Below are 18,784 nucleotides of genomic sequence, written 5' to 3' on the forward strand. Positions count from 1 at the left end.
GGGTCTGTGCTGACTGAAGTGTAATCACCTGCTGTTCCAGCTCCACCTGTCTTACCTCCAGCTGGGTGAATTTGTCCTTCATTTCAATGAGGGAGTGGTAGTCCGTGCTGGGAGGTTGACTCTCCGCTGGGGGTTGCTCGTCTGTGGTGTTACATAATGAAGAGCTCTGGTTTGACCCGCTCGGGGTGGGGGTATCTTTATCAAGGGAGAGCTTCTCCTGTTGGGCTAATTCTTTGATTAGGTGAAAGTCCAGCTGAAGCTGTTTGTGGTTACTTTGTACGATCACTGTTCCGGACTTATAGATATTTATATTACATGACTCAGAGTCCTCGTTATCAAGTATTCTGAGTTTCCACCCCTCGGTAATCCCCGCTCTCGTAACAGAGGGGTAGTGTGCTAATATAGCACTGTGCCATGCCCGGGGATGGTTTGTGTGGAAGATAAGGTTGCTGATGTTCCCATTTTTGTAATAGTCAGCAAAAAGTGTCTCTTGATTTTCCATAAGGAGCTTCATTTTGTAATCTTTTCTTGACTTCTCATTCTTTACATACATCTCTCTCTCTCTCTCTCTCTCTCTCTCTCTCTCTCTCTCTCTCTCTCTCTCTCTGTCTGTCTGTCTGTCTGTCTGTCTGTCTCTCTCTCTCTCTCTCTCTCTCTCTCTCTCTCTCTCTCTCTCTCTCTCTCTCTCTCTCTCTCTCAATTAAATGTAATTAAATTCAAGTCAATTCAGTGGGTTCTATTGTACATTAACAAAGCAAGTGAAATAGATCATAAGCAAAAGTGAAATAAACAAGATAAAATGAACAGTTAACATTACACTCACAATAGATCCAAAGGAATAGAGCCATATCAAATGTCATATTATGGCTATATACAGTGTTGTAACGATGTGCAAATAGTTCAAGTATAAATAGGAAATTAATTGAAAATAAACCACTGCGACTTGTATGCTCTAGTCGGCTGGCCCTTGCTACATATTCGTCGCCAGACCCACTGGCTCCAGGTCATCTACAAGTCCATGCTAGGTAAAGCTCCGCCTTATCTCAGTTCACTGGTCACGATGACAACACCCATCCGTAGCACGCGCTCCAGCAGGTGTATCTCACTGATCATCCCTAAAGTCAACACCTCATTTGGCCGCCTTTCGTTCCAGTTCTCTGCTGTCTGTGACTGGAACGAATTGCAAAAATCGCTGAAGTTGGAGACTTTTATCTCCCTCACCAACTTCAAACATCTGCTATCTGAGCAGCTCACCGATCGCTGCAGCTGTACATAGTCTATCGGTAAATAGCCCACCCATTTTTACCTACCTCATCCCCATACTGTTTTTATTTATTTACTTTTCTGCTCTTTTGCACACCAATATCTCTACCTGTACATGACCATCTGATCATTTATCACTCCAGTGTTAATCTGCAAAATTGTATTTATTCGCCTACCTCCTCATGCCTTTTGCACACAATGTATATAGACTCCCCTTTTTTCCTTTTTTTTCCTACTGTGTTACTGACTTGTTAATTGTTTACTCCATGTGTAACTCTGTGTTGTCTGTTCACACTGCTATGCTTTATCTTGGCCAGGTCGCAGTTGCAAATGAAAACTTGTTCTCAACTAGCCTACCAGGTTAAATAAAGGTGAAAAAAAAAACAGTTCAGTTTCATAGTTAAGGGTATGAGTTCCATAAGAAGGGTCTCATTGATCATACATTTACCACCATTGAAAAACAGGTGGTGTTGAAAAGAGATAGAATGCTGCAGACCGATGGGTGTCAAATATTCACCATGAAAGAGCACTTCTCTTCAAACACACCATAAAACCTGTCCTGCAGACCACTGGTGAAATGCATCGTCACAACAGGATAAATAATACCACAAAGTTGAATTCCATTGCCAACTTTTTCCCAGGAGGACGGGAAATTGGAGTTAACAGGGCATCCCTGGACTAAATTTTGCTCTTTATGCAGCCTAGCATGGTAGGCTAAAGTATAGTATATAAGTATGGAAATAATTGCAACGTCTCAATTCATAGGCTGGTGGGGTTTATGTTTTATTTTTTTAAATACAGGAGTGAAGCCATGTTGTCACTGCCAATGATCTGTTTATCACTGCTGTATGTTAGTAGTTAGTGCAGCTCTTATTACATAAACCATACAGCATAGGCCCATGGAACGTGTTGTATTCATTAGTGGTTCTGTGTCTGCTTTTCCTGGGTAACGTCTATGGATCCATGGAGCTCTACTCTTGCATTAAGAGCTTTCCCTGTGATAGCACGTCAATTCCAACTGCCAATATGGAACAATCAAAGCTTCTGTTTGCGAGCCTGATCTATTGAGGGAGTCTGCTTTGTGGTGAAGGAGCCAAGGCTACCTTGTTCATCTGATTTCTCCATAATGAACGAGAAAGGTTGAATGGTGACATGGAGCCGGTGCTACTCTGAAGACAGAGGGCGCTATCACCAAACAGATCAACAGTCTTCTCATTGGTCTTTTCTAAGACTCCCTCAGAATGACAGATTTTGCATGGTGATTCTCCACAATCTGCAGCTGTCTCAAAGCAGTTAGGGATTAACATTTGAGGGTTTTTACCACATATTGTGCATGAGCATGTTTGATTTTTTTTATACCAGATTATTTGCAATATGTGCTAAAATGTTAAGCTTTTCAAACCCTTAAAATAATACTACACTGAACATATTTTTCAAAGCTCCTTGATTTTTACTTTCACTTTCATAAAGTATTCAACGATTCCTGTAATTCAACAGGACCACGTGTAGCTGATGTAAGCAGTGGCACTGCTGAATGTCAGAGTATTGATCCCTGTCTTCCATCTCCAAATCGCCCCAAGATACGGATGAAATAGAAAAGAAGCGACGGCTGACATTTCCATTGGAATCTATGCCTATACACTTCTACTCTGTGACAATCAGCATTGAGGAGACAGGACACGAAACACATCATGTTGTTTGCACAGAATGGCTGAGCCCCCTAATGTTAGGAGACATTAACAAACAATCAGCAACAGGTTTGTTAGATTTAATATTTTAACCTGCTCAGGAATTCTAATAAACCCTATCTATTAGATCCAAAGGCCTGTTTGGAGACATGTTCTTCTCCTACTAGCCACGCAGAGATCGCAGCCACGCAGAGATCGCAGCCACGCAGAGATCGCAGCCACGCAGAGATCGCAGCCACGCAGAGATCGCAGCCAGGCAGAGATCGCAGCCACGCAGAGATCGCAGCCACGCAGAGATCGCAGCCAGGCAGAGATCGCAGCCAATATCAATATTTCATAAACAAATGAGTGATATGATGGAGGACAGCATCAGAGTGGCCCTGCAGTGTCTGGATCAATGGCAGGATGGTTCTGCCTGGCTGTCTCTGCCAATCCCAGCCCAGGATAATGTTATTAACAATCAGTCCGAGTGGACCATCGACCAGCCCACTGCTCTTTAAGAGGGCTAATCTGATAAAAATCATCAAAACATTTGTTCAGTGACGAACAGCAGCAGGTCCAGCCCAGCACTCAGGATCGACTCTCTAAAAGGTCTCTCTCCTGGCTGGAGGTTCTGCTTTTAGAGGTTGGGGCTGTAGTTACTTACGCACTTCTCTAGGAGTAGTGGTATATGGGACTCTTTGAAATAGTGTGTGTAATGTTAGTAGAACACATCTTTATCGTGAAAAACCATGGGGAAAGTGTTTCCAGTGAATACAAAACATGTGTTCTTGCCATCTGTACTGCATCAAACAGTTCCCTCATGTTGGACAACACTTCCGGTCTCCCCCCATGCCTCAGTGCCGTCCCTTTAAGGCCCCATGAAGTTTGTGTTCCCAGAAAAGACTAGATTTCCCCCAGCCAAATTCCTCTCCTCATAGCTGTTCATACAGCACATCAGAATCTCAGCAGATTTGTCTGTAATCTCTCTCTCTCTTTCTCTATGCCACCTCACTCTCTCTCTCTCTCTCTCTCTCTCTCTCTCTCTCTCTCTCTCTCTCTCTCTCTCTCTCTCTCTCTCTCTCTCTCTCTCTCTCTCCATGTTCTCTCTCTCCCAATTCAATTTCATTCAAGGGCTTTATTGGCATGGGAAACACATAACATTGCCAAAGCAAGTGAAGTATATAATCACTCTCTCGCTCACTAGCTCTCTCTCTCTCTCTCTCTCTCTCTCTCTCTCTCTCTCTCTCTCTCTCTCTCTCTCTCTCTCTCTCTCTCTCTCTCTCTCTCTCTCTCTCTCTCTCTCTCTCTCTCTCTGTCTCAGAGATAAGAGCCAGAATTTATTGTTTGCCCTCCTCCCCCATACTTACCCACCTCCCTAAACTACACACAGAGTAGTTCCAATTCAGTTAGAGGACTCATCCACTGTAACCTTGTATGAGCTGGGAGTTAGGGGCTATGGAGTGTGCGTGGGGAGGTGGCTAAGAGGCCTTCCCCCTGGGGAGTATAGGGAGTGTGAGCGAAAGCGTGAGAAAGAGGAAATGGAGGAAGGGAAATCAGGAAACCCCACATCAGCGATCTATGATAGTCAACGCACAGGAAGTAATAGTTTGGAATCTACATAGAATCCCCATCTAAACAATCCACGTCATAACTGGCTGTGTGGCTTCATAGGCAGTAGACTTTAAGGGAAAATGTCACATGTTCAACCTCAGTCTGGGTGGTTCCCTGTAGCAGGACTATAAATAGTCCTCTAGGCTTCCTTTTATTTGTCTGTCCATACAACCATTAGCGAATTAAAGTTGTACTGTAATCTGTCTATTGATCTGTGCTGTGAAACATGTGCTCTCTCTGTTCTCTCTCTCTGTTCTCTCTTTTTCTCTTTTCTCTCTCTTTAGCTCTCTCTCTCTCTTTACTCTCACTCACCCCCACACGGACTCACATCTCACTCTCTTACATGCACATATACCTTACAATCAGTCACTCCAGAACTTCAGCATGGATAAAATACAATTTACTGTATACTCTTCAAATTGTTTCAATTTCTTACCTTGTCCTTTGAGAATGATACCAATGATCCACATTTGCAACTTGTATGGTGTAAAATTGTCTGTCTGCAAAACAAATTAACATTCTGTAACACAACACTGGTACAAGTACAACTATATATACCTATTTAGCAGACTTTGGTGGACACTCATGGTTACCCTATGTGACCTCTCTATTAAACCCAAACTGCTACAGACCTATATCTATCCTTCCCTGCCTTTCTTAAAAGCCAAGTTAACAAACAGTTGTGAATCATGCAGCGCCTTTTGTCACCGTTGCAGATTTTAGAGAAACAACAAATGTCAGTACATATAAGTGTCTTATATTGGCTAAAATATTAAATTCTTATTAATATAACTGCACTGTCCAATTTACAGTAGCTATTACTGGGGGAAAATGCCATGCTATTGTTTGAGGAGAGCTCCTAACAACAAAACACTTTTTTTCACCGTGATAGGTTTGATAAATTCACCTCTGAAGGTGAAATGCGTACTTACATTCTGAAATCTTGCTCTGATTTATCATCCAAAGGGTCCCTGAGATAACATGAAGTGTCTTTTTGTTTGATAAAATCGTTTTACATATCCTAAAAAGGTCCATATAGCATGCATGATCGATTTTGCTAACCTTTTGCGACAGCATGCCTTTTCCTTTTGGACAACAATTATAAGATTATTCAGTCATGAAGTTATGAAAACGGGTTGTTTTGCAAATGTTGAACTAATAATATGGCTACTAATAAGGAAAAGCAAAATCAAAGTCCAAGTATGCAGGTTTGACGATATTCTTCCTGAAAAATGTAATATGAATGCCAATGTCTCCTTCACGATTTGCCCAAATGTACCTGGGTGACTTCACACTAAAGGTCATGTAGTTGCCTCATGCTTCAAGTTATCCATCTGAAACTTTGCACATACACTGCTGCTTTCTTGTGGGCACCATCGGAATTACAACTAGAGTGATGGCTAGAAATGGAACCTTTCTCTTGCATTTCAAAGATGGTGGTAGAAATAAAACGGTTGTTTTTATCTTTGTATTTTCTTATACCAGATCTATTGTGTTATATTCTCCTACATTCAATTCACATTTCCACAAACTTCAAAATGTTTCCTTTGAAATGGTACCAAGAATATGCATATCCTTGCTTCAGGGCCTGAGCTACAGGCAGATAGATTTGCTATGTCATTTTAGGCAAAAAAAAAATTAAAAAGGGGGCTATCCCTAAATGCTGTGGCAGTCCTCTCTTCCTATGAATGGTATTAGTTGTCTGGCTGGCAGAGTGGGCCTGTGTGTGGAAGAATGGGGTCCACAGCAGGAGGCCATGGCCAATGACACTGGAACAATGAGGCATGTGAAGGAATCACGTCACTGTTTGGCTGACCACCTCCCCCACTCAAATACTGATGAGGCCAGATTCTAAAGAGAGCTACACTGCCTCACTGGGTTGTGTGCAACTCAATCAAGCAAATAGACCTCAGAATATGTTTTGAGACACAATAGAATGAACAATCTGGTTACAATGAAACAGTTTATTGGGATGTAGCTGTTGTCCACATTTTCTAACATTGCTCCCACCTGCGTGCATCAGAGACATTTTAATGTATGAGCCGCTCTGCTGAAACTTCCAGTAAAATCCAATCCTGAAATTGGGGGGTAAAAACATATGCTTAAACAAGATTTACAACAGTCAGAGTAATTTAATTTAAAAATTTGTATGAAGGTGGTTCGCTTGGTTTTTTAAGGGCAAGAATGACCTTTCGGATGAATTTGTCTGCAATCAATAAGCTGCCCTATCCCAGCCTCTGATCCATTATCTGCTTCCTCTGATCTACCCTGAGTTTGTATCGATCCGTGGGAGTGGCTGATGGCTCGGGCCTGTTTGTGTGGTTGTGAGACAGACTTAGCGTCCCTCACCACAAGAGTGTGGCTGTGTGCATACAGATCCGTGGCTTCCCACTGGGCACAGACATCAATTCAACGTCTATTCCACATTGGTTCAATGTAATTACATTGAAATGGTGTGGAAACAACGTTGACTCAACCAGTGTGTGGCCAGTGGGTTACGACTCAGATTGGTCAAAGTTCTGTTAGAGCGCAGCATTTATGGATGATTAACCTACTCTATTTAATAACACATGACAGAGGGAAAGGGAGAGTGAGAAATTGTATTTGTTAGTGGCGTTAATCATTATCAAATAGTTCGTTGCCATAGCAGCATTGTTTACCTTGTGTCCACAGAACATATTGAAACTGAAAAAGGTCCAAAGTAAAAGCAATGTTTTCTGTAACACACAACATTTTAATGCATTGTAGCCTATAATTATTTGAATAATGTTGCCTCACTGTGAGTACAGTTTGTTCAACACCATTCCTCAGCCGTAGTGCAGTGAAGTATCGGCACAAAGGAGTGGTCCTCGTTTTTTTGTCACTTTCATTTAGTTTCCTGTGGGACCTCCCTCATTCACCAGAGGAAGCCTTAAATCAACCAAGTGGTGCTGAATCTCCTGAATCCAAGTTGTCTGTCATCATGTTACGTGTTCTGTGACCTGGAAACATCTGCAGGACAGAGGACAGCGAGACGCTATCCTTGCAGCTGAAGACAGAGCAGTACACTTCAACTTTAACCTATACTTTTCTTGGTACATTGAGATATCACAGTTTATGCTCATATTAGCACTCACACACAGTGCCTTTGGAAAGTGACTTATTGACTTATTTCACAATGTGTTGTGTTACAGCCTGAATTCAAATTCAACAAAATATTTTAAGAAATCTCACCCATCCACACAAAATACCCTATAATGACAGTGGTTTTTTTTTTTACATTTATTAAAATGAAATGAAGAAATATCACATTTACATAAGTATTCACATTGCTTACTCAATACTTTGTAGAAGCAGTGATTGCATCTGTGAGTCTTTCTGGGTAAGTCTCTAAGAGATTTCCACAACTGGATTGTTCAACATTTTCCCATTATTCTTTAAAACATTCTTCAAGCTCTGTCAAACTGGTTGTTGATCATTGCTAGACAGCCAGATTCAGGTCTTGCAATAGATTCTCAAGTAGATTTAAGTCAAAACTATAACTTGTATACTCAGGATCATTCACACTCTTCTTGGTAAGCTACTCCACTGTAGATTTGGACTTGCATTTTAAGTTATTGTGCTGCTGAAAGGTGAATTAATCTCCCAGTGTCTGGTGGAAAGCAGACAAAACCAGGTTTTCCTTTAGGATTTTGCCTGTGCTTAGCTCCATTCCATTTATTTTTTATCCTGAAAAACTCCCAGTCCTTAATGATTACAAGCATACCCATAACATGATGCAGCCACCACTATGATTGAAAACATGGAGAGTGGTAGTCAGTGGTGTTTTGTATTTGATTTGCCCCAAACATAACACTTGGCACATTTTTTGCTGTATTACTTTAGTGCCATGTTGCAAATATGATACATGTTTTGGAATATTTTTTATTCTGTACAGGCTTCCTTCTTTTCTCTTTGTCAGTTAGGTTAGTTAGTACTGTGGAGTAACTACAATGTTGTTGACCCATCCTCAGTTTTCTCCTATCACAGCCATTAAACTCTGTAACTATTTTAATGTCACCATTGTCATCATTGTGAAATTCCTGAACGGTTTCCTTCCACTCCGGAAACTGAGTTAGGAAGGATGCCTGTATCTCTGTAGTGACTGCATGTATTGATACATCATCCAAAGTGTAAATGGATATTCAATGCTGCCTTTTTTACCATCTATCAATAGGTTCCTTTCTTTGTGAGGCATTGGAAAACCTCCCTGGTCCTTATGGTTGAATCTGTGTTAGAAATTCACTGCTGATGAGGGACTTTTACAGATCATTTTATGTGTAGGGTACAGAGATGAAGTAGTCTTTCAAAAAGCATGGAAAACACTATTATTGCACACAGAGTGAGTCCATGCAAGTTATTATGGGATTTGTTAAGCACATTTTTACTCCAGAACCTATTCAGGCTTGCCATAACAGAGGAGTTGAATACTGATTGACTCAAGACATTTCAGCTTTTCACTTTTTTATTAATATGTAAAAAAAAAAGTTCTAAAAACATAATTTCCCCTTTACATGATGAGGTATTTTGTGTAGGCCAGTAACATTTTTTTTTAAATTCAGGCTGTAACACAACAACACGTGGACAACGTCAAGGGGTGTGAAAACGTTCTGTAGGCACTGTATGTTGTTGACACAGGCATATGTTGAGGCACCTACAGTATCTGGCTTTGATCCAACCTTGGAGCCTCAGGCTTTATCTCACGTCTCATAGCACTCACTATGCCTGAGAAGCACTTTCATGGCTGTTGATCAACCCTTTCTCTAATGGACTGTCATTCCAACCCACATTTGTGTTCCCATGGGAGTTACTCAAATCCGGGATGACGGGTGCTAAATCCTCTCTTAAAGGTAACAACTTTTTGTTTGCAGAGCAATCCCTCATTCCAAGTAACACAACTGTGGCCATGCAGAATAAAGGATGGTTTATTTTTATATTAACAGCAAACAGTTCTGACCTACAACTGCATTTTCATGTGTTTCTCAAAGGCCAGTTTTGTTGTCACTATAGGCTGCTTAGTCATAGTAAATAACTGTATAATCTTTCTAAATGTCCTGCAAATTAAAAACCAGTGAAGTCAGGGGCAACAATAATCCACAAACCAGACTATTCATGACATGAAAGGCTCTTCCAGTTTACCCTCAACCAACCATATTCAAGACAAACTATTTATAGAACAAGTACATCATGTCTATCCCCATTATTCCCCAAACACCGCCCTGCGTCAATTTAATCCCTTCTCTGGCAAAGTGGCACCTTCTGTTTTAGAAGAGACACTGGGGGGCTTTCCAGTGAACTAAAGTGACATCTTGTGGCAAAGAGGAAACACTAGAGCTGGACTCCAAGGTCAGAAAGATCAAGTGTGGTCAATAGCATTGAGCTAATCTTCTATTTCAACAGCCATTCAACATGATAAGAGACAACCGTTTTTGATAACCTTTCATTTGAGGAAATATAATGTACATGCTAATCAAGTCCACACACGTCTCAATATTAGGAAGGTGTTCCTAATGTTTGCTATACTCAGTGCATGTAGCCTATTGTCTATTTTTAGTTGAACCCTGGGTTGAATTGAAACAATGGCTATTGATGTCTTCACAAATGTTTTATATGCCTAAATATTGATGATATATGACTTAGAAAGTATGGTTACATTTCATTTGCTCTGTTAAACCTACCCTTTGAAATTACTTTGATAGCAACAGGGAATCTATTTAGTTATTAAACAGGGAAGCTATTTAATTATCATTCTCACGATAGCACTGGTAATAGTCAGTGACAAATATAAGCAGGGCTTGGATATAATCTTGGATGGGAGACCAAATTAATATCTGTACGTAGATCAATTCTCCAGTAGGGGGTGCTGCCCAGCCTATTGTTTTTCTTTTCTGATAGTCGATATACAGTAACGTTGAAGACCTGAACATTGTTTCGAAGGTACATATTCAACGTATTTGTCTATGTTGGAAATTGCTTACCATGATGACATAATCCTGTATTTGATATTTCCATGTCACAATAGCTTGACAAATGATCTTGAAACAAAGTTGATTCAACCAGTTTGTGCCTAGTGGGGTGTAGGATCTTAATTTGACCAGTTCCTTCTCAAGAATAAATAATCCTGCAGCAGCAGGATTTGATTATTTTAAAACAAAAGGGATGATTTCTAACTGGAAATTAGTTTTGATATGCTACAGTAGGCTATAGTTTAGGTGTAGCCTATGGATGCATTTCAGATTCACTTGTATGTAGTGGAAACCAATATCTATCTTGTCTTATTAAGTTATATAAAATAATGGTTGTTAATGTGTATAGCTGCATTTCAGATACATTTTTGTACATTTGAATGTAGCAGTTGTAGGAACTACAATAGTAGGACATTTATTCTGTCTGGTGCTTTAGCGTTTGATCGAGCGAGAGAGAAAGAAAACTGTGAGTTTTCAGTGAATTTATGTAAATCACGAGGCTCATTTGAATGCGGTGAAGGAATATTCTCAGCGACAACAAAGTGATCAAATTAAAATACCACACCTGTACATGACATAAGTGACCTAATAACTAAGCAGTACGCCATGAAATTATATTATATTGTGATACCACAGTTTATGCTCATGTTAGCACTCACATATGTTCATGATGCAGACATATGATGTTGATGCACCTACAGTATCTGGCTGTGACCAAACCTTGGAGCCTCCAGCTGAATCTCACGTCTTATAATGTAGCACCCACTATGTCTGAGAAGCAATTTCATTTTTGTTGCTCAACCCTGTTTCCAGTAAACTGTCATTCCAACCCACATTTGTTTTCCCATGGGAGTTGTTCAAATCCAGGAATGACGGGTGCTAAGTCCTCTCTTAACATTAACAAATGATAGACAAAGGACATCCTGTCTATCCCCATTATGCAAAAATATGTATAATTATTGCCCAAACAGGCCCCTGCCCCCTCTGGCAAAGTGGTACATTATGTCTTGGATGACATCTTGTGGCAAGGAGGAAACACTAGAGACCAAGGTCAGAAAGTGTGGTCAATAGTATTGAGGTAATCTTCTATTTCAACAGCCATTCAACATGAGAAGACACAACTGTTTTTGTTTACCTTTTGTCGTGGAAATTCTTACACAGGGACACTCAAAGTCAATCTTAATGAATCATTGTTTATTGCCAGCGTGCTGGAGAGGCTCCAACCAACTCAATGCACCATAGTACACATGTCAATCAGGAACTCTGCCTGGGAAGTCACAGCCGTTGTCGTATATATGACTATACACAGACAAGTTATATTTGTATGATTTAGCATAATGAATGAATCATTACCGTTTTGTTTCATCCATGTGAACGGCCAATACTGGTTCATAACACGTGACAGACCAATACCTCACGAGACTTCATTCTCTCTATGCTGAGACCTTGAAACGGAGATATCTTTCGTTCGTTCTCAAAACATGATCTGGGCGTACTGCCAAATTGCAGCTACTGATAGTGAGGATTTGTACAGTCAGCCACTTCTGTGCCATGAACACAGAAATTAGTTATTTAGAACAGCACATGAATAGAACACAGAAATGTGTTATAAGAATAGCACAAACATAAACATTTCCCTTACACTTTCATTTGACATAAAATACTGCACATCCTAATCAAGTCTGGAATTATTAGAGATAGAGCAGCTAAAGCAGCTAAAACATTGGACGTGAGCTTTTAGTTATCTAGACTAAACCGGCATAGAATGATCATCAAAGAGAAGACAAAGAAGTTCAAAGTGTGCCATAATGTCTGCAGATTCACTATGCACATAAAATAATAAGAGAAACAATGCTTATTCCACCTGTTTATTAACATTAAAGCTGTTGAACAGGAATGTTAAGTTGATATGGCTATTAGCTGAGTAAAACCAGACAAAACATCAGCTAACAATACACTGACCTGTCTGGCACACCTTGTTCACCTGGTTGTCATTATTTTAATGACTTTACCATTGTTCCACCATGTCTGCTTAAATCCCCTACAAAGGCCATGATTTATAATGAGGCCCTATTTTCCATTGATAACATTTTATGTGAGATGGAATCTTTCTGAAGTTTCCAGTCTGTTGTTTTTTGTTCTCTTTTCTTCAGAAATGAACTACAAAACCTGTTGGCAAATGGGTAATGGGGGATGAATGAATTTGGATTTTCACACACTGGATAGTGAACTGTAATTTTTTTGACAGGATAGGGGACATCTCAAATGACGTACTGTGGAATATTTGGGAAGTAGGATTCAGGAAGTATGCTTTGCTTCATCACACTGATGCCTCCTAGTCAGCGTGTCTCCCACCGTCAGTCAATACCACCCATCACGCCACCTACCTGCGAAACATATCCTCCCCTTTCCGATGGTAATGACTTAGCATAGTGTGACATCTGAAAGCGGGACGATACAGGGAGACCCAAAAAACACTGGGGGTAGCCGGCGAGCTCGCCAACTCCTCCTCAATATGACTGACCGTCCTAACTTCCTGACAGATATCCCCTCCTCTTCCTCTATCTCCTCCTCTTTAGGGTTCAACTGGACTGATTGGTCATATCAGGCAGTGTGTGTCACGGTCAGAGTTGAAGCACAAAGACAGTGGGTGAGCGCTGTCTCCCATGGTGTGGATACAGAGACACAGAGGTCCTTTCACTGCTCTGCTCAGCACTGTGACGGAGTGACTCTGAGAGCACTGCAGCTCCAGGGTGTATTTCAACTCCATTATTACGCGTCAATCCAAATGTCCAATAACTTGCCTTCAATGACAATGCATTTCCAAGGTTCAAATATTTCAAAATGTCACACGTTTTAGCTCTGATGTCCCTTATGTGTGCTATTTTGAAAATACCAAAAACTGCCTCTGTTTAGGGAACTGCAATTGCTTATCTGTCTAGCTTACTTTACAGAACTCAGTGGCCTTGTTTAGCAGGCAAGAGGCAAGAAGCAGTGGCCATAGCAACCTCAGTGGAGACAGAACAAGCCGGGTTTTGTATTTGTGGCAAAGGGCTGCTTGGCGTTCCCTGTTTCTGCTCTCCTGCACACTTGCACGGTTGGACGCACACATGCACACGCACACACACAATCCTCCAGACCCTGTGTATATGGCAGTGTGGTGTCCTTGCATGGGCAATGTTTACAGGATGTTATCTGTCTCAGTGCCTGCCCCTCGTCCCTCTGAGTGGGTTCCCGTTGGAATGCAGAGAGGGGATGGAGGAGTTCCAAAGGGGGAGTGACGAGAGAGAGAGAGAGAGAGAGACTACATATACATCCCAACACTAGGAGGCTGGTGTTCATAGGCACAGCTGGACTGTTGGATAACTGGACTTCACCCCCCTGTGTACCTTATTGGACTATTAGAGGTGAGTTTCTTCCTCTTTTCTTTATCGTGCTCCATTTTGTCTGTCTCTCCAGGAAGTTTGAATTACCATCAAGGGTGTCAAGTTTTGTTTACACAGATTTTCTATTCTTTGATGGCCTGATCTTGTTTGAGAAGTATAGAGTACCCCTGAGACCTATATGAAAAAGTGAGGAACTGGTTTTGAAAGATCATTCTTTTTGTGCACTGACAAGACAAACAGGTGAAATTGAAGTGCAATTTGAGATGTTGGGAAAGCATTGTTAACGGATGTAGTCTTGCTGGTATCTCATGACTCAAGGATGTGGTCTCCATAAGAGCTCTATAGGCTGGTTTCTTCCCCAAGTGGCAAGGAAAATAATGGGTAGCAATACAATTTTACTCAGCACTCCTATGTTCAAAGTATTTGAGAGAAGTTGAGTGATATTGAAAAGAAGGCAAAATGCCTCCCGTTGGTTACAAAAATAGTTTGGGCTCGCCTTTTTCTTCCTCTTAATTGTACCCTTGGACTACCATTCTCACAGTCAACCATTTTTGTTTCGCTAGTGAAGACTTGACATATCCTAAACCAGGACAATTGCTCAGTAAGTATTTTCCTTCACTATTTTTTTATTAGAATGCCTTCAGTTCAATGTGGTGATGAGTTACAAGTGAATTCTACAAAATATTTCAAAATTCAAATTATTTAATGTACTCATAACAATTTTCTTTAACATGTTATAACTTAAAAATGGGATAGCAATAACTAGTGATGTTAGCTTATTTAATAGGACTAACGTAATTAGTACAGTGGTAGTCCTTGGGAAAGCATGTAAAATGACACCATTCATCCTGCCATGCAGCAATACCTGGTAATCCCACGGTCTATGGGTGTACACAGGAATCTGTATTTTGTGTTTTTCCTCTAATGTAAATGACTGATGCTACATTGCACATAGACTTGCTGTGAATTCAATGACCCAATTGCTTTCAATGAACTGACATTTTAGTGTGTGGGAGAAGAAAAAAAAATTCAGTACAGAACAAGTGCAGTGGTGGATTTTATTTTCCTTGGATCTGGGTGTGCCTTTTTTCTGTATTGGATATTGTCTCAGGGGAATGAGATATGTTTGAGTTCATCTCTTTTGTGTATTTTACATTGAAAATAATATGTCCACAAAGTAAATCCCCCTTTTCCCCTGGTTGTGGACATCTGTGTTTGATTTGGGTCTTGGCTATTGTTAGGCTTGTCAATTCAACTCCAAAAAGCCAGCACTGCAGTGTTGCGCAACTCTCCACGTCATAAAGCGAGAGTACACACACTGCTTTTGATATTTGCTCTGAGTCCCCATAAACATTCAGTATGTTAAGTTTAAATCATGGTTTGAAGTGAGTCAGTGCCACCGAAGCTGTGATCGAGTCCTGTCATAGACCTGTCATAAACCTGAGACTCTGGGTGTGGCATGAAACTAGACTCTTGCATGTCCCAACATGTTCTCCATCTGTTTTATTGCTGAGAGTAGCTTGTTCTATTTGACTCCAACTGTCTGATGTAATCTGTGTTAGATGCTGTTGTGTTTTTTGTGCTAGATACTATCAGTGGTGGAAAAAGTACCAAATTGTCATACTTGAGTAAAAGTAAAGATACCTTAATAGAAAATTACTTGAGTAAAAGCGAAAGTCAACCAGTAAAATACAAGTATTTGGTTTTTAAAATACTTAAGTATCAAAAGTAAATGTAATTGCTAAAATATACTTAAGTATCAAAAATAATTTCAGATTCCTTATATTAAGCAATCCAGATGGCACCATTATCTGTTTTTTAAATGTATTTACGGATAGCCAGAGACACACTCCAACACTCAGACATAATTTACAAACAAAACATGTGTGTTTAGTGAGTCCGCAAGATCAGAGGCAGTAGGGATGACCAGGGATGTTCTCTGACCATTTCCCTGTCCTGCATTCAAAATGTAACAAATACTTTTGGGTGTCAGGGTAAATGTATGGAGTAAAACGTATATTATTTTCTTTAGGAATGTAGTAAAGTAAAAGTTAAAGTAAAAGTTGTCAAAAATATAAATAGTAAAGTACAAATACCCAAGAAAATGACTTAAGTAGTACTTTCAAGTATTTTTACTTAAGTACTTTACACCACTGATGACGATGATGATCGAAATGTAACAAATACTTTTGGGTGTCAGGGAAAATGTATGGAGTAAAAAGTATATTATTCTCTTTAGGAATATAGTAAAGTAAAAGTTAAAATAAAAGTTGTCAAAAATATAAATAGTAAAGTACAAATACCCAAGAAAATTACTTAAGTAGTACTTTCAAGTATTTTTGCTTCAGTAATTTACACCACTGAAGACGATGATGATCGAGTCATCTCCAACACAAACTTCTTCAAACTAATAGCTAGCTAATCCTTAGAAATAAAAAAGACCAAATCTGATGTTGCTGCCTTAACACATGTATTATTTCACCTCAACAAACATTCACAAGGGTTTTATCGTTTGTTCCTCTTTCTCTTTCAGACATCAACATAGTCAAAGAGTCTTTGAAGACCTAGTTGGCCATTGTTACTTTGTGACAAAGCCCTCAAAATGACCAGTGTGGCAGAATGGCTCGTGCAGAACAGGGGCAAGATCGAGAAGGGGGTGGAGATCATGGGACAGGCCTCCGCAGTCCTGGCAGCCACTGTGGGTCAGCTCCATCCCGTCCTGGAGGCCGTGTTTGTAGCCTCCTCTGAGATCCTCAGCAACCCGGAAGGGCAGGATGCACGTTACCTGACTGAGCAGTTCAGCATGGTCAACCAAAAACTGGAAGGCATCCAGGCTGAGATCGAACAAATCGCCCTGGAGCTGCAGAGGACCTCCTTGAATAAGCAGAACTTTGACCGTGAGGCACAAATGCTCAGCCAGTACGAAAAGTTCCAGGACTTTGTCAACGCCAAGCCCAAGTTCAAAGAGAAGAAGATGGAGAAGTTCCTCAGCCATTATGAGAACACGGAAACGGACTTGAACCTGGACGCGCTCTATAATGTCGTTACCGGGGACAATACCTCAGGTGACCCCATGCTGGAGACAGTGGTTTCCACAGAACAAAGGAGTAGAAGGGCGGTAGAAGATTTCTGTGCCAGGCTTAAGAAGCTCTTTGTGGTGGGCATCATTGCTGTCATGGGTTATGCCAGCCTCAAGGAAGGGGTTGTGGGGGATGAGATGGTGAAGAAGTGGCAGGAGCGTATGGAAGATGTTGAGAACCGCATGAAAGCAGCGGTGGATGATTGCACAGAAAACTTCGCTGATCAAGCCAAACTGGACATGGAAAACCAGCTTCAGGAGAAACCTTGCAGTGTTGACCTTGACTTCACCAAATCCCTATTGGACACACTTGTTAAGAAATATGACTGGGTTAGCTGGTCTATCAGGGTCTTCAATGACAAGGAGCGAATTGTTTTTTTCAACTGGCTAGCTGGAAAGAAGTACCATGGCAGGGGAGGAGGAGCTAATTACTTTGATGTGTTGACCAAGAACAACATCAAAGTGGTGATCTCTTTCAGTGTACAGCCTAAGCCTATCAACAAGGGTCAGATTCAGCAAGAAATTGAGGGGCAGAAACTGAAGGGGAACATGATGGATGTGGCTCAGGTCCTCAGCAGAAGTCTCCCCAACTGCTTGGTGCATGCTGTCAGCCACTATAAGGAAGTGGTGGAGACCAACAACTTCCAAGAGGATTGTTACTACTATGGAAAACACAAAAAAGCGTACTTATGCATTCATCCTGAGTAGCTTTTTTTAAAACAGTGCAATGCAAAATAGAGTAGACATAATGGGGAAAACTACAAATGCAATTCATGAATGTTTATAACTGAGCTTAGAGATGTTTTTATTGATATCTCAAACCTAGTTGACGCTTTAGTTAGTGATTGTGTGAAATATAATCTCTTGTTACAGACTGCAAGATGTTTATTTGTTTATCGACCTTGTATATTTTTGTGTAGTTAGTTATCATTTACCAGGGGTGTCAAATACATGGCCCGCGGGGTCAGATTTTTTTTGGGAAAAGCAATGGATAGTGGACTGTCTTGTGCAAAATTTCAAGGCAAAGAAATATAACCAATTTTCAGTATGGCGCCTCGATCTCTTTGAAGATTGAATGTGGCCCCCTGGGCAAAATTAGTTTGACACACCTGGTTTAAACTATCAGGATTTGCACATGTGTATTAATGGACATATATGAGACATTTTATGCCAGGCTGTGGCTATCTACTCAACAACAGTGACAACGCATGAGAACCTGGTACTTCCTCCCACCAAATAGAAGAGTAGGATACCTTGTTTAACCTGCATTCCATTGTTTCATGATGACCATACTGTAAATTAGCACACCAGCCAGCGTAATAATGTGTTATGTAAGCTTACTGCAAACAACTATTTCTCCTCATCAATGTACTGAGGACTTACTCAAGCTCCTTTGAAAAATGCTGTTGATAGACACACCACACGGTCCAAATCTATAGCCTTACCACATTACATCTCTGTCTATATTCACACATTTGATATCCTTTATACAGCTATAAAATGTTTATGGTCTTCTTTATTCATAATAAACCACAATTTAAAGGACATTGTTATCACTGGTCATCATTATGCAATAGTAAATTATGACTTGTATATTCTATCTCCACCTGCAGCTGAGGAAATGAGCCTAATTGGCATGATAACATAATTTTAGAGGGTACTTTATGTAAAAATGTTTAAGCAGAGGTACGGAGTCATAAACATTGATAGTGATAATGTATGACAGTTTATTTACATTACTCCCTAAACAATCATCAGCCCCAGCAATATAAGCACAGTTACCATCAGCAG

General features: G+C 40.5%; 1 protein-coding gene across 2 annotated transcripts; it reads left to right on the top strand.

Moving 5' to 3' along the window:
• The first annotated feature begins 13,559 nt into the window (after positions 1 to 13,559).
• Positions 13,560 to 18,538, top strand: LOC118364418 (uncharacterized). Of its 2 annotated transcripts, none has more exons than XM_052489564.1 (2): positions 13,560 to 13,935; positions 16,448 to 18,538. In XM_052489564.1, the coding sequence occupies exon 2, from the start codon at positions 16,517 to 16,519 to the stop codon at positions 17,699 to 17,701; it is 1,185 nt and encodes a 394-aa protein (XP_052345524.1). In that variant the 5' UTR covers positions 13,560 to 13,935; positions 16,448 to 16,516; the 3' UTR covers positions 17,702 to 18,538. The 2 variants fall into 2 exon arrangements, with proteins under 2 accessions (XP_052345524.1, XP_035601834.1); XM_035745941.2 differs by lacking the exon at positions 13,560 to 13,935 and adding an exon at positions 14,200 to 14,515.
• Positions 18,539 to 18,784: the final 246 nt, after the last annotated feature.

Source organism: Oncorhynchus keta, chromosome 31, assembly GCF_023373465.1.
Source record: "Oncorhynchus keta strain PuntledgeMale-10-30-2019 chromosome 31, Oket_V2, whole genome shotgun sequence".
Taxonomy (NCBI): domain Eukaryota; kingdom Metazoa; phylum Chordata; class Actinopteri; order Salmoniformes; family Salmonidae; genus Oncorhynchus; species Oncorhynchus keta.